Source organism: Chlorocebus sabaeus, chromosome 7 (assembly GCF_047675955.1).
Source record: "Chlorocebus sabaeus isolate Y175 chromosome 7, mChlSab1.0.hap1, whole genome shotgun sequence".
NCBI lineage: Eukaryota > Metazoa > Chordata > Mammalia > Primates > Cercopithecidae > Chlorocebus > Chlorocebus sabaeus.
The window spans coordinates 119,783,867-119,801,811 of NC_132910.1; the positions used below are offsets into that span (position 1 = coordinate 119,783,867).

Consider the following 17,945-nt stretch of genomic DNA (forward strand, 5'->3'; position numbering starts at 1 on the left):
GTTTGAGCACTTCTTCACCATGTGATCTCAGACAAGCTGTATGATATCTCTGTGCCTCAATGTAACAGCAGCGAAGAATTAAGGTGAATCAGCGTAACGCGTTCATAAAGCTGCCTGCCTGGCATACAGTACACATTATATAAACACCTAAGTATTAACACTATAGCTTTTCTTTGTATCAACACTACGCCTTTTCTAGTAGAAAAATACTGAAAATGGTGCTGTTGAACCTTTTCACATTAAAGCAAATAACTTAAAACCCGGTACATTTACTGGTAGAAACCTGTAATTTCACACATATGCATGTGAAAAGCAAGCTAAAAATTTTAAGAGTTAGAAGGGATTTTAGCAGATGTAGACATGGATTTTTAAAACTTTGGCTATGTAACAGGCAATTATAATGGGAAAGGAATCTGGATAGGCTGAAAATCATGGAAAAGAACAAAGCTTCCCTGTTTAGAACATAGTAAACAATTTATTCAAAACCATACCTTGTGACTGGTGCCACATAATTGCCAGGGAAAACCCCTATCTTGCTGGTATGCATGGATGTCCCTTTGAACCAGCCATCCTGGCAGCGCTCAAACACTAAAAACATCTCCCCTTTTCTCAGCTCTAGTTCATCCTCTTTCCGAGGAGTGTATGGATATATAGCAACATACCTAGAATAGAAAATAATATTTGATTTCAGGCTGAGTAACAGACAAATCCCAAGACGCTCAAAACTCTTCCTTGGTACAAAGTGTTGAACATTTTGTACAAATGTAAACTGAAAGTATAATCCTTTAATCTGTAAGTAGCATTGACAATTCTCCATTGAAAAACGTTTTGCTGTCTACATTTTAAAAGCAGGCAGAGGCTTTTCTGATTAAGAACCTGTTCCTCCCAGTGTGGAAGTGACTATCCCGCCAAATAGTATTTGCATAGTGTGAAAGAATTAATGCAGTTTCCAAGAGTGCCTAACTTGCTACCAGAGATTATGCACCCACAGGGGAAACTGTGCTCTTCAAATGGCACTTGCTAGGCTTGAGAAGTAGCCCCAAATGAGAACATACGGTATGAAACCCCACTGGGAGCACAACACACTGGCTTCTACACACAAGCTGAACCTAGAGGCTTGAGCTACACCTGCTTTTGTACGCTCAGTTCTAGGGAAAAAGACTAAATTTGAAAAAATCAAGGGAAAACAAAGTCCAGATCGGAAAATGTACAAGACAACCCCAAGATGCAAGGTGACCGTGCCCACCAACACATGGTAACCACGCAGGCAACATTAACCTAGAGTTCTTACCAGTGCTCTAAACTGTTGGTGTATAAAATTACACAATGCAGGATCCACAAAGACCTGGCTGTATTCTGCCCTAAATAAACTCTCAACAGGATACACTTTTCTGGATACTCATTGCTGAGGCCTTAAACTTTTTATATTCATACTCCAACTAGACCTAGATATGATTTGTGCAGAATACCTTTCTGTTATTAGTATTCTTATGCAAGAAATGAAAATAAAGATAAAAAGTTCAAACAGGAGTTGTACAAAAGAGGCAGTTTCATACACATATAATATTATAAAGAAGCAAACAGTGTGTTTCCCTAAACTATGAAAGGCCTTCTTCACTAGTGGGACAGCTACCTGGCAAGCTCATGTATCAGACTCATTTTCTCTCAGCAGTTCCCTAGTCACATGCATGACCAGGTAGAAGTTTGCAGGACACGGACCGCTTGGTGAGCCATAACGCTGTCATTAGCTCACTGTCAGAAAGGTGCTTCTTGACCTCTGAGGTTTGCACTTAGTTTTAAATGAACACATAAGCAGTAATAGACGACACCCTCACTTACACACTGGGGCGAGTCTGAGGCCGTAAGTGTGCAATCTGGTCAGTGGATCCTGCCATGGGCCTTGGTCCCATTCCAGCAGCAGCAGCAGCAGCGGCAGCGCCTGGTGGTGTGGAGGCAAGGACAGTGGCAGCCAGGAGAGGGGGTGGCGGAAGAGGAGGATTCAAAGTCTGGTATAGGAAAAACATAGAGAAAGGGAAAAAAGGGAACAAAATACTGATTTACATCTTTCTATGGAAGGTGGGAGAGAAAAAGAATCATAAATCCATAGAACAAGACTTTAATGGAATCCACACAGGGCAGAATCATCAGGCTAACTGATAGAAAGCCTGCTTCTACAAATTCATCTCTTGTTCTCCTTTAAAATCTTAAAGCCATAGCAACCTTTTCAGCAAACAGGTAAGTAATCACCCTTGGGAGGAGGGAAAGAAAAACAAAATGAAACAATTGCATGTGATTTTAAGATTAATAGCATTTTAAAGTATGAACTTGGACAAGGATCCAAATGCCTTTCGAGGGGGGTAGCTATAATGTCACGCTGCTTGCTAGGAATTAATTTGTGATTGTTTCTGTAATCTGAAACTTAAACACAACACACAATTCAGCTGCACTATATCTCAAATCATTCCTTCAGAAGGAAATTTCCTTTGATGCTTGGTCTACAAAAAGCCCAAACAATAGTAAGCCGCAGTCACTGGACCATTGTTGCTACTTTTGCTTATTCTTAACTTTGCCAGCTTTTGAAATTTGGTACTATCAAGGCTGGTAACCTTCAACAAGTATACCAGTGAAAAGCTGCTGGTTCCTTTATGGGCACAGCCTAATGGGGTTCTGCCTACAGGATTCCACGCCTTTTGAAATTCAATGGAGCAATTGTTACCTTCTGATCTATAAACCCAGATAATTCTTTAGGGTCTGTATACTGAAACTCCTGGGAAAACAGGCACACAAAGACTGCCTGAACCCCTACCTCGTCCTCTCCAAACGTTTGAACCACTAGATGTAAAAACTAAATCAAAGGAGAACTAAGAAGACTAAAGAATTTACCTAGTTAAGTGTAAATGGCTTCTATACATCAGCATATTAACAAAATAAAGATCCAATGATTTCTAAATATAGCTTATACCAGTCATCTTATTTCTGTTTTTTGGAATAAAAATTTTAATTTCATCACCATTCACTATAATACATCTGGCTGTTCATATACATATACATAGTTCCAGAAACATAATGAACTGAGTGGAAAAAAATTTCAAATTTCTAGACATATGTTGCAACTATTCCACACATTATGTTTAATTTTTGCTTTATTGAAAGTGACTTTCAATAAAGATTTTTCCCACACTGCAGCTAAAGTGGTTGCAAAACATTTAGTGCAAAAACAAATGAGGTGCAGAGCCACTTACAAAGTGCAAACCAGGAGAAGGTAGAGGTTAGTTTAAAAAGTTGGAACGTCATGAAAATGTGACTCACATTCTCAATTCAAAATACGGCGGCATTAAGATTTGTTATAGCTCTGGAATTTGCATGTACTGAGGCTTAGAGCCTCCAAAACCTTTAACCAGGAGAAGGGCAAGCATTTATCCTGTGACAAAGCAGAGATGAAGATAATCCTGGTCACAGCAAATGTGACCCGGACAGTTCATGGATAATAATGTATCAGCAGTTTGACAGGTGAGATAATCAGTCTACCCTGTATATAGAGTAATATATGGAGAAACTGTAAAATTACCACTTCACTGATTTCCATTTAAATCTTTCTAAGCTCAATCTCAAAACAGTGTGGCTGTGGAAAGGCAGAAAACTAATGGCATGTGCTCAAACAGAAATTAAAATAGTCTATTATAGCTTAACTTTATTAACACAGAGGCTGTACTAATTTGACCTAAAAAGAAAAAGACAAAAATCATCTACGCACCTGATAAAAAAACATGTCATCTTTTGTAATATAAATAAAATTTTGTAATAAAATGTAAAATCACTTCTTGTCATGAAATACACTAAGCAAATGTTTCACACACATTACTTTTGCAAAGAGTGAGAGTTAGACATTAAGATATGGCATCAAAGAGGATATCCTGAAAGATCCCAAAGGTTCTGCCTGAGAGAAAAGAGTTCTCTCTCACTTTCTGTGGTTGAAACATAAATGGTTTAATAAAATCGGGCAGATCTTTTCCCAGTGCATGCATGTTTGCATGTGTAAATTTGTGTGTATGCGAGCACACAGATGAAGATCAAGAAACTCTGATTAAAATCAGATTCCTAGATGTTGCTTGCCCCTGTGGGGTTGGTAAAATGATAGGGTTCTGGTGACTCCAGAGCTGTGACAGACTAGGAAATTTTGTGGGTTGCTTTATAAACAACCTAAACCAAAATAATCTGGTGATGTGGAAGTTCAAAAGGTAATCCACTGTGTACTGTGCTTCAGGCGGTTTGCTGTCCTGCAAGACCTGAAATTTCCACAGAGTAAAACCATACGTAGCCTTTCATTCACCCGGAGGTGACCTGGAGTCCTGCTTATTATTTCGTAGTCCAGGCCAGCCCAGGCACCAGAGGCCAAGTATAAAAAACAGCCATGGACCTTCTAGAAAATGATGCAAAATTCACATTTTGTTAATAATATTCTGCTCACTAAAACTAGAACTTAAGAATGGTGTGCTAATGGGAAATGGTCATATTTTGCCATGTCTGGGTTCTTTTCTCCTGACCCAGTAATCTTGAAAGAAGAGACATCACTGAAGGAGCATGGCCTTTGGGGTCAAAAAAACATAGATTCCAACGCTGGCTCAGCCTCTTGGGGCAGTCCTCGACTTCCTTCCTTTGCTAGAGTGAGCACCCAGAGAAGAAGTGTCTTCTCTCTGAGTGGGCAGCATTTCAGAACACTGGCAGGCCACACTGCTAGTAACACTGTGAGTGAAAAGTTCAAGTATATGGGTGTGAACCCTCTCCCTTCTGGCACTCTCCCCTCTGCTTGCCCTTTCATGCAACCTGCCCAGGTAGTGATTAGATCTTAGGATCTGGCTAAAGAGTGGGGAAATGGTCCAGTACGTCTCAAGCTTGGGCCAAGGGCTACAGGCCAGCTTACCAGTAAAGTGCTTTGCATTGGAGCTTTGGACACAAGTTCAATTGAAAATAAAGGGTTCATTTCCTTTCTAATTGTCCCTTATGTGTGCATCTCCCTCACATACCTCCCAGGGTAGAAAAGTGACTGGCAAGATAGATTGAGCCCTTCTGTGTCCCGTGGGCAAATATCATTAATATTCTCCAACCTATCATTATTGCTTTCTAAATGTCTGATTTCTATTCAGCTCATTTCAACCCTACATATCAACATGTCTAAATAGTCCTTGTGTGTACTAAACTCAGATGCATGAATACTGGTTGATGAGGGAATGGTTCAAGCTACCATGTGAAGATGCCTGTTGAAAATGGTTAAACGGTGTTACCAAGTTCAGCAGCATTACCATCTATATGCATAAATTAAAAATTTATTGTTTCACATTTGATCTACAAGAAACAAGAGAGATATCTATACCAGTTAGGTGACTGTAAATTCCGTAAAGTCTCTATGTTTCACTATACCAACCTGAGACATGGAGTTAATAATTAGAAATAGTTTACGTAAACTGTCTTTCCCAGTGCCCTGGAGCACAGCAGAAGCTCAATAAATAGAAGCTACTGTTATGATTAATGAGATTGTGAAGTCAGGGACTGTCTCACCCATCTTTGTATTGGTGGCACCTAGCTTTGCAGCTAGAAGATAACAGATCCTCAATGAGCATTTCATGAATGAAAATACACTACGTGCTTCTATCCCCTTCTTAGAACAATACGATATGGAATAAGAGGTCTCAGTTCCTGAGATGCTAGAATCCTTTCCTGTTGCTGCTGTCAAAGTTCTGACCATATCCTACTCTTCATCCTGATTTTTAGAGCTCCTGCCAATTCCAAAGACTCTACTTCTAACTTTCAAACTACCAGGGTTGGCAGCCTCATCCACTTCTTCCAATTCCTGAATCCACCACCACCAACGCGTTCTGCTTAGCCTCCACCATGGCTACATATTGGCTATTCTGAGAACCTGACATCATTCAACTTTGTTTAAATACACACATACAAATGTGTATGTGTATAAATTGTTTATTATTTGTTATTGTTTTCTTTTTTTTTTTTTTTTTTTTTTTTAGGAACAGCATCTAGTTCTGGCTGGAGTGCAGTGGCACAATCATGGTTTGCAGTGGCACAATCGTGGTTCACTGCAGCCTCGACCTCCTGGGCTCAAGCAATCCTCCTGCCTCAGCCTCCTGAGTAGCTGGGCCTACCGGCATGCACCACCATGCCCAGTTAGTTAAAAAAAATTTTGTTTTGTAGAGACAGGATCTTTCTATGTTGCCCATGCTGGTCTCGAATTCCTGGCCTAAAGTGATCCTCCTGCCTCAGGCTCCCAAAGTGCTGGGATTAGAGGCATGGGCCTTCACACCCAGACTAAAATTTTAAAATCTGGAGTGCAATCTGTTTATAAATTGGCCATGAGTGGCATTTACCTTTATCGACCTGACTACCTTATAATACCCTGCAGCTAAACACCTCTTGGCTGGTCTAGAGGATCGGGGATTATTCATCACTTGTTTTAAAAGTCCTTCTGCCATTATGCAGAAGACACGAGACTAAGATCTTCAACCTCCTCCCTTACAAAGAGATTTTTAAAAAATAACTACTATTAATAGTTTGACGTCTGAATCAGACACATGTAATACTAGTATTGCTTATAATGTTGGATATTTAAAATTTTAACTGTTACATGCGTGAAATGTATGGGGCAATGTTTATAACTTCATTCTGCATAAAAGATTTAAAAATCTCAATTCATGAAAAAAAGCATTAGAAATAATTTTCATTTTTTATTCTACTGTGGCATTTATTACCTATAAATCTACACCAAGAAAAGCCTGTCTTCTTTTCCACCACGTTGTGTGCCATTGCTGTAATAGTACTCACAGTCTTCAGAATCATTTCAAATTTTAAACAGAATGCTCGACACAATTAATATAAGATGGAGAGGGTGCATGCTACTGAGATTTTCCACTTAAACCTGACATATTAAATCTAAAACATTTCTGCCAACCTTCCAGGGACTCTGAGATCTAGACATCTCCTGGGATGACAGACAGGTTTGTTTCTAATTAGTTTTTCATTAAATGAAATTGGCAGAGTAGACATACTGTTTAATCAACCTTCCTCTTGCTTAACATGCAGGTTTTCTTATATAATCCTAAAATAAAATGGTTGAATGTAAATTAATTTTTGTACATCCATGCTCTCTTGTGACCTGTCTGATTGATTTGCCCCAGAGTGAGTCTCCAGCTAAGAGCAACTGGCCATTTACTACGTTGTATAATTTTCGGCCCACAAGGGCTGAAATTCAGCCAGCCTTATGTCTTTTCTCACTCCAGGCTGAATATCCCTTATGTAAATGCTTGTGACCAGAAGTGATTTGGATTTTGAATTTTTTTAGATTTTAAAGTATTTACTTCACCAGTTAAGCAACCCAAATCCAAAAATCTGAAATCCGAAATGCTCCAATGAGCCCTTCCTTTGAGCTGCATGTTTGCGCTCAAAATGTTTCAGATTTTGGAGCATTTTGGATTTCAGATTTGAGATGCTTAACCTATAACTAAATTTTCTATTATCTGAAAAGTAAGTCTTTTTTTTTTCCCCCTTAAGAAATCAAGTTAGAATTTTACCATGCAAGGCAGTCATCTGGAAATGAAAACATCAACTCATTGTGTACATGTACTGTGAGTGGGAAGGAAAGGAGAGAGACTACCCTGGAGATGAGAGGTCATGATGGTTAAGAAACTTGGCTCTGGTCAAATATCCAGGGCTAATAGAATCTCAGGGAAACCACATTTCACTAAAAGTTAACTGAAATTCATCTTCTCTCCAGATGAATCCAGGCATCTTCTCCTTTGCCAAGCAGTTGTACTATCAAGAAAGTTATAATTGTTCAGGAAACATTAAAAACAAAAATAAAGAAACAAACAAAAAACACCTTTAACCTCTAGCTACAACATTATTAACTTCCATTTAAATACAAGAACATGCTTAAATCCAAAAAGTTTTCAAAAGCCTAAGTCAAGCTAGGTAATAACTCTATATTTATTTATATTCCACCTTGTTTCTAAATCAGTTTTCAATTATTTATAGATGTATCAAGACAAAATAAATAAGAAATAGGAAAAACAAGGCAAATGGAAAATGAGAACAATAAAACTAGCCGGAGCCAACATTTTGACTAATTATGTTGTGGAGTCCTTGCTGGAGGGGCTACAAATCTGGCTCTAAGCACTCTAGCAGAGGGAAATAAAATCTTTACAACATGTATAAAATCCACAACCTAAAAACAAACCAGCTGCCTAGAAGCCTCCCTATTCCTGGTACAGACAGCAAAGAAAATTGTAAAAAAGTGAACCAGGCCCAACTTGCCACAGCCCTCAACAGAGGCCAAAAAGGAGATCAGTAATGGTCATCCCTTTCGATGATCTAACTCTGTGAAGTAGATACTTATTTTACAGCTAGGGATACTGAGGCTTAAAGAGGCAGAGCACCTTTTTCATGGTCATGTAACAAATAAATGGCGGAGCTGGGCTTCAAACCCTGGCTGTTTCACCGCAGGCCTGTACCCCCATCATCGGGACACACCGATGGTGTTCTCTGCAAACAGCACAACTTATGACCATGGGCAGGCAGGGTGATGCAATGGTCTACGTACTAGGGCAATCTAATTTAATGACCTTTCCTATCGTAATTCAACTCAGCACTGGAGCAAATAGAAAATATAAGCCAAAGTTGTGGCTTAGATGAGAGATGTCTCACGACTGTTAGTTCCTTGCTTAACAATTTTAGGAAACAAGGTCTTAAACAACAGTCTTTCTCTACTACCGAAGGCTGCATTTGCCTCTTGTTTTCCTTTTAATTTTCTTTCCAGAGTGACCTTCTTCTTTGTATCTGTATATCCTGGCTACCCTAATTCTCCCTATTATTTTCCCATTTGGATGTTTTTAAGCAATTAGCCGTTTAGACTCTATCTGTAGGAGGTTATGTTTTCAGAAGGGAAATCAACATAATCTAAGGGAGGCTTCCAAGACTGCAGGTGCCTTTAGGCAGCCACAGCTACAGACAATGTGGATACAAGACAAGAAATTAAAGAATGAATCCTTAATGTAGAGATTTGGTATCGATCTGTCATGTGACTCAAAGTAAACCATTCACCTTCAGGACCTGTTTCCTTAGTATTTCCATAAATATGTCTTTATAAGAAATAAGCAGGATCTAGAAACTCAAAAGAAATAAAGGTTAAGCTTTAGAAAATCAGGTTGAACTTTAATGAAAATTAAATATATTTTTGGGTTCTTCTAACAGGTTCAGGCTACTGATCCTCCTTGTTAAAAATTTTGCAGGATGCAGGCAAGGGACTTTCTAATGTTTTGTTAAGATTAACAGAGATAATAGATGAAAGATAGAGACCCACCTCACCTAACAAGTAGGAACATACACTGCAGGTGTTAGGAGGTGGAGTGTGCCAGATTAACATCACTAAATACCTAAAAGAGAAACAAAAATGGGAGAAACTATACTCACTCCAAGGGCAGCTTGGTAGGGAACATCTGATGGGAAAGTAAATGAGGGGCCAGTTGTCACTGGGCTGCTTGGGGGTGGAGTCACAATTAACCCGGTGGTACTTATATGAACCTGCCGAGAAAAGAGAAGTTTATTAAAAAGAAGACTACATTTGATACAACAGAATATACTGGCTAAACCTTAGAAAGGCAAGTCACAGCTAAAAAAAAAAAAAAAAAAAAAAAAATCTGTACTTTCTGTTATATGGGGAAGGTAGAATCCCTTTTAGCTTGCTCAACCCAAATTTAACCAGTTACCTAATCTGAACCAGGCATTTTACTAGATGCTGGGGAGTGATGTGATAAATACTGGTCACAACAGTGTCTTACCTACAGAATTCAACTGTCGTTGGCTTTCACAATAACACATTGCCTCAGTTTTTATGCCACCATGAATCAAACTGGCCTTCCAACAGTCAGCCTGATGCTCAGCCAGCCTCCTAACAATTTCCCTGAAGATCCTGATAAAGTGGGGAGTGGCTGAACACTCACTTGTCTATCAATACGTTAAATCTACATGCAATTCTTCAGGTATTTTGCTATTTTCAGGATCACTTTTCATGACTTCTACCTTTTGGTGAGGATGCATAATTAAAATGCAGCTGCCTAGACATGCTTAGAGCGGGTAATCACTTATAAAATCTTTAAAGGAACAATGTCAAGCCAAATTAGTTGTTTTCAAAGGTGTCTTATCCATGATACAACCCAAGATTAATTTACTAGAAAGAAATTGAGTTATTTAGGTCATTTCATTGCCTGTGTTAAGTCACTCGATCAATTTCACTCAGGTTGCATAGCAGGTCCAACTGCAGAATGCAGTGGTGTTTCTAGAAGCTACAGAAGTAGGGGGATGGGTTCCCGCACAAATGGGAGTGTTTTTTCCCTCCAGTGTGAATAGAAGCAATGTGATTGGCTGGTACTTACTTCCCTAAGGAAACAATAACCCACCCAAAATGCTAGGTTTTATAATAAAAATGTAATCCCAAACACAGTTTTCTCAGTTCCCATACATTAAGAAAAAGATTATCAGGACAAACAAAAGCTCTGAGATTAGTTCCCAAAGGACCTAATGGGAACTTTCAGTTTCCCATGGGGGTAGGCCCTACCAAAGCCAGGGATAATCAGTATCACGGCATGTAATTTATTTTCACAAATAAATCTATGCTATACATGACTCTGCAATCTTTTAAAATTCATCTGCATCTATTAGTCTATATATTGATTGAACCTAAAGTTTGAAACTAAGTAGATCCAGGAGGTGGCATTAATAAGACTTTCTCCCCAAACCCTCAGTTTCCTTCTTTTCTTCTTCTCCTTATTTTTTGTATAGACAGGGTCTCACTATGTTGAGCAGGCTGGTCTTGAACTCCAAACTCTCATTTTCTATTTTTCCTGTGAACCAAAGTCTATCTCCAACATATTTCTAATGGGAAGCACACTGGTTTTCCCTTCTAGGAAAAAGCCAAATGACCTTTTGCTATTGTATCCAATAACTCTGTATACACACTCCAAGGACATTTGCAAATTGGCACCACACATAACAGGTCACCTTTCTTCTAAGATACAATGAAGCTCACTTCAAAGTGGACATGAGGCAGGAGAATAGGGTGTGACAGCAGCGAACCTAAGGCTGCTTCACACTGACTTCCCAGAACTAAACTGAAAAGAAAACCCTAACTTTCCATGCCTAAGTAACAAATGGACCAAAGGCTACTTTGCAAACCCCCACCTTTTCTGAACTGTGGATGGGAAATTGAAAGTACCTCTGACTGGTTGCTTTTTGTAACCAATCAGCCATTTGCATAGGAGTGTAACCTTGTAACTTCACTTCAGCCTCTGATTGGTTGCTGTCCTCAACCACTGATTGCGGGCCAAGTCTCCATTTGGATAGAAGTGCAACTCTGTTAACTTCACTTTAGCCTCTGATTGGTTGCTTTCCCCAACTACTGATTGTGGGCCACCACTTCATTTACATGTGGTGAATACCAAGTGGCCAATGGGAAACCTCTAGGGAGTATTTGGGCCTGAGAAGCTTCTGTATCCAGGGCCCTTGAGCAGCTGCTCGGGCCACTCCCACACTGGCGTGTACTTTCATTTTTAACAAATCTCTGTTTTTGTTGCTTCATTCTTTCCTTGTTTTGTGTGTTTTGTCCAATTCTTTGTTCCAAACGCCAAGTACATGGACACCCTCCACTGGTAACAGACATTATTATCAAGGAACCCCTTGGGGCAGAAAAATAACTTACCAAAATACATATACCCTATACATATCTGAGAAATATATCATTATTGATTGATGTTTCTCTACAAGCCCAGAGTGAGAGACAGAATAATTAGCTGTTAATGACCTTATGGTTTTGGGATAAGTCCCTTCATGTCTCTAGACCCCTGTGAGCAGCTGGACCAGAGGTAACCTAAGGTCTCTGCCATCACAGGCACTTCGGGGAAGCACTGACATGCAGAATCCTGCAAGTACCCCTTCAATAGAGGGCTTTCCTAGCACTGCAGTAAAGGAAGAGACAAAGTCACCAAAGAATGACTAAACGCAGAAGGACAAGAAGTAGAAGTAAACCAGTGAAGGGTGAGCATGTCTAGAATAAATGCCCTGAATAGGGACAACCTGAGTTTCTGCTGGGCTTACCCTTCCCTCATGGAACTGAAAAACTTAGTTGTCTCCTCTACAAGAAAGGCTAAGTAAAGGAGGGAAGAGTTGGGGTAAGCAAAAAGGAGTTTGGGGTGAGGGCTTCTTGCTTTCCCTGAGGCCACTGAACACAAAGATGCCATAGAAACACTGAATATTATGAATCACTCCTCTGGAGGCCAAAAAATATGCTAAGTGTGGTCAGAGGAGGAGACAAAACATCTTGGCTGCTTGCACCATCATGTGCTTTTACACATCTCAGTCACGGACACTCATGAACATCCATCTGATCTGGCAACCCACCTGGAAAGCACTGCCTATAAGTACGCTTCCAATTTATGTATTTGAAAGTTCAGCCATCACTCAATAGTCACTAAATACAATAGCAAGCAAGCCCTTTGGTTCCCTTCTTGTCCCTTTCACCTTCCTGCTGCCAGCAATTTGGACATGACAGTGACATCTCTAATTGCCATATAGAAACAAAGGCATAAGGACCCACTCACATGGTGTAGACATGAGCTGGAAGGTGCCGAGGTCCCTAATAACTCTGTGGTGCTATCACACCAGCACCCAAATGCCTGTATCTAGATCTCAATGGGATGAGATAAAAATGAATACTAACATTTTTAAGCCCCTTACTTTCAATTTTCTAATATATCCAACCAAACTTAATCCTAACTATACCAAAAAAAATTACAAAAACTAGCCAGGTGTGGTGGCGCATGCCTTTAATCTCAGCTATTCGGGAGGCCAAGGCAGGAGAACTGCTTGAACCTGGGAGGCAAAGGTTGCAGTGAGCCAAGACTGTGCCATTGTACTCCAGCCTGGGTGACAACAGCAAAACTCCATCTCAAAAAAAGAAAAAAAAAGAGGCCGTGCGCGGTGGCTCACGCCGGTAATCCCAGCACTTTGGGAGGCCGAGGTAGGTGGATCACCTGAAGTCAGGAGTTCAAGACCAGCCTGGCCAACATGATGAAACCCCATCTCTACTAAAAATATAAAAATTAGCCAGGTGTGGTGGTGGTGCCTGTAATCCCAGCTCCTCGGGAGGCTGAGGCAGGAGAATTGCTTGAACTCAGGAGATGGAGGTTGCAGTGAGCAGACACAGTGCCACTGCACTCTAGCCTTGGTGACAGAGTGAGACTCCATCTCAAAAAAAAAAAAAAAAAAAAAAAAAAAAAAAAAGGAAAGGAAAGGAAATTGCAGGCAAAGGTTAACATATATAAGGAAAAGAAAGACAGCAATCAGGTCAATAGCAGGGGACAGATTCAGCAATGGGCCTCAGTGAAATCTACAGCCAGGCCCTTTGCTGGGCAGGGGAAAATGAGAGTCCTGTTTTAAACGGTCTTACATGAGCCATTTCCCCATATGCACTGATCTCCATGATTGGAAGAGTTTTTGCACGTCACAAATGCTACACATGCTCAATGCTCTATTGGGGACTGGGGTGCCCTCCAATGTACACAATGCCCTAGATAGGTAGTGTTTTCTGTAAACCATGGCTGGAGAAACCAGGCAGCACTTCAAACACCTCCCAGCCTCTTCTAGAAATAACTTCTCCCTGAGGCAACACTCTGCCACTGAAAACAGACCGAACTGGAATATGGAAGGAGGGGTGGAATGGTTGAAGGGGAAACTTCCAACGGAACACAGAAAGAGCCTTGTTTCCTAAGCTACTTGAACCAAAACAAAAATAGCTCTACTTTTATAGTCTTCACTCCCAGCTCTGGTGTGGTACCGTCAGGCATGTTCACACCTGAATGCTGAACTCTCTGCAAAAGATGAACATGCTCAATTTATCTTCTTTTCTCTTTTCATTTTCTCTAATGCCAAAAGATTATTGTCCACTCTTTTAAAGCTAGTCCCATTCTGAGCTGTCACTATTCTTAGCAGAAGCTTGTCTTTTATTTCAAGACAACATCATTGTGCAAATGTTGCTAGGTCCCAAGATAAAAAGCACAGAATCAAAATGATTCAATTTTCTCTTAGAGAGTGGCCATCTTCACTAGATCCCTCCTTCTGAACCTTACTCAAAAACCTTTAGTTCTGAACCTTTCTGGATTAACCTGACTTTGCCCTTCCTACTCTGATCTATGCTCCATGTCTATTTCTCACACGGGTATGATTAGTTACATGTAAAACGACATGGTTCCCCTCTCTACCCATTTTTCAAATGACTCATTCATCCAACAAATACATGTTGAGTGCTTTCTGTATGTCTGCCATTCAGAATATAATCAGTGTACAAAACAAAGACCCTTGCCTTCACTGCACTCATGTTCTAGTTGTGCCTGTCTTTATTTCTCAGTAAAAGTTTCATGGCCCTACCACCTAAAAACTCCACAAAACAGCAATCCCACCATCCCATTCAGAAAGTAAATGCATTTAACTTGAAACACACAGTATAAATCTAAAGGAGCAGGGTCAAATAAATGAGGCTGAGGCTGTGGCTCATACTTGTAATCCCAACACTTTGGGAGGCCCGGGTAGGATGTTCACTTGAGGCCAAGAGTTTGTTACCAGCCTGGGCAACAAAGTGAGACCCCATCTCTATTAAAAACAAACAAACATGAGGCTGAGAAAAAAATGGCAAGGGATATCAAAAACTGTATTTTACATTTTCATTCTGTGGTCCAAAACAGGCACTTACTAGAATGTAAACTTTTTAAGGACCAGGACCGTGTATTTCTTTCTTTTTCTTTAAGGGGACATAATTTCATTTTAATGTTTAAAGAAAAAAAAAAAAACCACCATAGCTTTATGGTGGAGTAGAATGTAAAATCTGCATGAATTTTCAAGATGAAACATGAGACTTGAAAGAAATTTCTTCTGCTTGTGACAGGCGGCTTTGAACTAGGTTCTCTGACCTTTAAGTTGAGGAAAATACAGCCATCACCTAAGTGGATAATGACAGCAGCCCTGTGGCTTGGGCAGGGTTATAATTAGGCCTTTTTTGTAGTGCAGAATTAAAGCCTAACATAGCAAATTGCTATATTTTATATACCATGGTATACACAGTGCCTAAAAGGGTCTAATAGTAAAGTACTCAATAAATGTTTGCCAAATGAATTAATGAATGCCCCGTCATCCCGTGTATTCTTATAAACCTAAGAATAATGCATGGCTATTTTTTACATACCAGTCCAAAGTCGTAATGAACTAATGAGCTTAAAAAATGTGAGGTCAATTTCTAATTTAAATTAAATGCTTCTTTCTGTCCTTGCTCTTTTTTCTCTATAATTCTGGGAAGCCTACATATTAAGTTAAGTTACATAGATACAAGTAACTACAAACGTTACAAGTTTGGACCATGGCATCTTAAATCTGGGTGGAGATGAAGTTTTAGTTGGCAAGATCTCCCAAAAAAGTACTGTGAGAAAGTTCTCTAAGGCTGAGTGATTGCTTGGTGAAACTGGTAAGTATTATTTAACTCATCTTGTAAGTTCTGATTTTCCCTTTGAAAATGACGGAGTAGTTAGTTCTGGGTTGATACACTCAAGTTAGCTTTGCCTTCTCCATTTTTCCACCTACAAAATGAAGACAGGTTTTGCTTCCCAAAAAGGCTACTATCTTCAGAAGTTCAAAATAAGTAATGTTTGTCAGCTAGTGAGCAAACATGTTTGTGAGCTGATCCTTTTGTGGGTGAGCTCTTTTTATATAACCCTTGTTTGAGGATTTACCTGAGAAGGGGCACTGCAGGAGAGGCCAGACAGCTCGCTGATCCGTGCAGCAGCAGTGGGGTTGCTGGAGCTGATGAGGACAGGGGGGCTGATCTCCATGGAGTGGCGGTTCTGGGATGCCTGGGAGGACTTGTTGGCCATAGTGAGGGAAGTGAAGGAGTGCCGCTTTTTGGTGTTCTTCTTGGTGTCGGAGTGCTTTGGGGCAGTGTTGCTCTGGGCTGCCGCCGAGGAACATTCTCCAGCATCAACTCCTGGCACAGGAGGCTTATCCCATTCTATCAGCTGCTTAGCAGCCGAGTTAAACTGCAAAAGCAACCAACAAACCAACCCAAGAAGGTTAAACAATTCCCAAGAATTCCCTGAGGTTTATTTTCAACATGATTTCACCCAAAATTTAAAGTCACTACTTTAAAGTTTGCCTATGCAGTGTTTGTTTTTCCCATGTGAGGTATCTTTTCTCTCAATATTGGGACTTCATTGTATCTATATCACAGGTAGATATTAAATCAAGAATAAACAATTCCATTGCAAGACTGAAAGAGTAAAAGACAATTTTATTAAGAATTTCCATAATGTCTGATTTTAAAACTTGCCAATAACAAATGAACATTTATTTCAGCTCACTGTGAAATTTTCAGAAGAGCAATCAAAAAGGTGTATTTGTCTGACTGAACACCCTGTTGCATAATAACGGTTGGGTATTTGCTCAAAGCACAACTGAACAACGAAGGGGCAACTTTTGGGTTTGGTAAAAATGAGCAAGAAGACAAAGAATAAAACCATTCAAAATGAACTCATGTACTTCCGTGTATATTCACTTCCTGCTTTTCTTTCTGTATTCTGGGAGAACATCACAAAAATCTGGCAGAAATTCTTAATATGTTTTTTGTTACATCATTGTATCAGCTATCATCCTATGTGCACACACTTTAAACCAAAACAGGGTAAGACATGAAATTCAAGTCCTGTTGGCAAGCTAACTTCGTCTATCTGAAAAGCCCCAGTGTAAATTAAGAGTACCAGGGGTCAAAATCTGTGCACTCCACTGATATTATCAGCAAGAAAGGAAAGAACACAAGCCTTTTGTTTTCCCTAGGGCAAAATAAAACATTTCCGGAAAGCTTCAAGGACAATAAGCAGCATATAACTTACCTAGATAGTACAGTAATGGGAAACATAGCTTAATCTCTCAAAAAAAAATTGAAATGCACAATAATAAACTTTTAAAAGGTAACTTAAATATAATATTAAGGAAAACAGTGATTTTTTTCATCTCAGCATTACACATTGGGCACTTCACAAATGTCTTTATGTAAAATAACATCATGTCCTATTTGTCCCACCTAAATTGTTCAGGCTATGTCTTCTCATTCTGTTAAGGCCATCCTACTACAAGAATGGAAACCCTGTCAGTCAATATTTTATGAAATGAACTTGCTTTGGAACTGGTTCCTCACAAAGCTGTGTTAGTTGGAGATCAGCAGTCACTGCTTCTACAGATGATTGCAAACTGACTGACAATTTGTTCCTAAGCCTCCTTGGGGACTCAAATTCAGGTGGCTTGTCTAATCTATAATTAGTAAGATAAATCTTTATCAAACATGACCATATCTCTTCTTCAGACTTTAAGAAGTTTCTCCACATGATAATCTTTCGGAAACAATAGGCAGTAATGCCAGAATAACACCTGTCAATGCCTGAAGTACCAATGGTGGGAGAAAGGATCATAAAGACTTCTTGTGGTGTGTGTTCAGGGATGATAATGAGGTGCCAGTAAAGGGTGGCCCTATTAAAAGCATTTTCATGGCAACTGGCCAGGAGATCCTGAATTTACAAATCCTTTATTGGTCTAGCTATCCCACCTTGAGAATAAAAAGCCCAAATGAAGCGAAGTAAAGTTTTATACTATGGTGGGGGTGGCCCGAACCTCACTGTAGAGCTCTAATAAACTGCAATGAACCATGGACGGGTAGGGTCCTCTTTCCTGCACAGGCTGGGTGTAAGGAGCCTGGAAACAAAGCAGATTGAAAAGCTACTTCATCTCCTCCATCCCAAACACAACACCCTCATGAAATGAAAGGCCAGTGCACCTGGCAATGCTGGAGGAAA

The 17,945-nt window shown here is 39.9% G+C and overlaps 1 protein-coding gene across 2 annotated transcripts in view; it reads right to left on the reverse strand.

Moving 5' to 3' along the window:
* The window catches only part of SH3RF1 (SH3 domain containing ring finger 1), a 177,083-nt gene that overhangs the window by 26,801 nt on the left and 132,337 nt on the right, over nt 1-17,945 (reverse strand). The window contains exons 5-8 of one of the 2 annotated variants that reach the window (XM_008000233.3): nt 15,837-16,139; nt 9,478-9,588; nt 1,840-2,006; nt 492-662 (exon numbers count right to left, since the gene is read on the reverse strand). In XM_008000233.3, coding sequence (XP_007998424.3) covers nt 492-662; nt 1,840-2,006; nt 9,478-9,588; nt 15,837-16,139 — 752 coding nt within the window. The remainder of the gene's footprint in view (nt 1-491; nt 663-1,839; nt 2,007-9,477; nt 9,589-15,836; nt 16,140-17,945) is intronic. The other variant, XM_037993721.2, reaches the window with a different exon arrangement.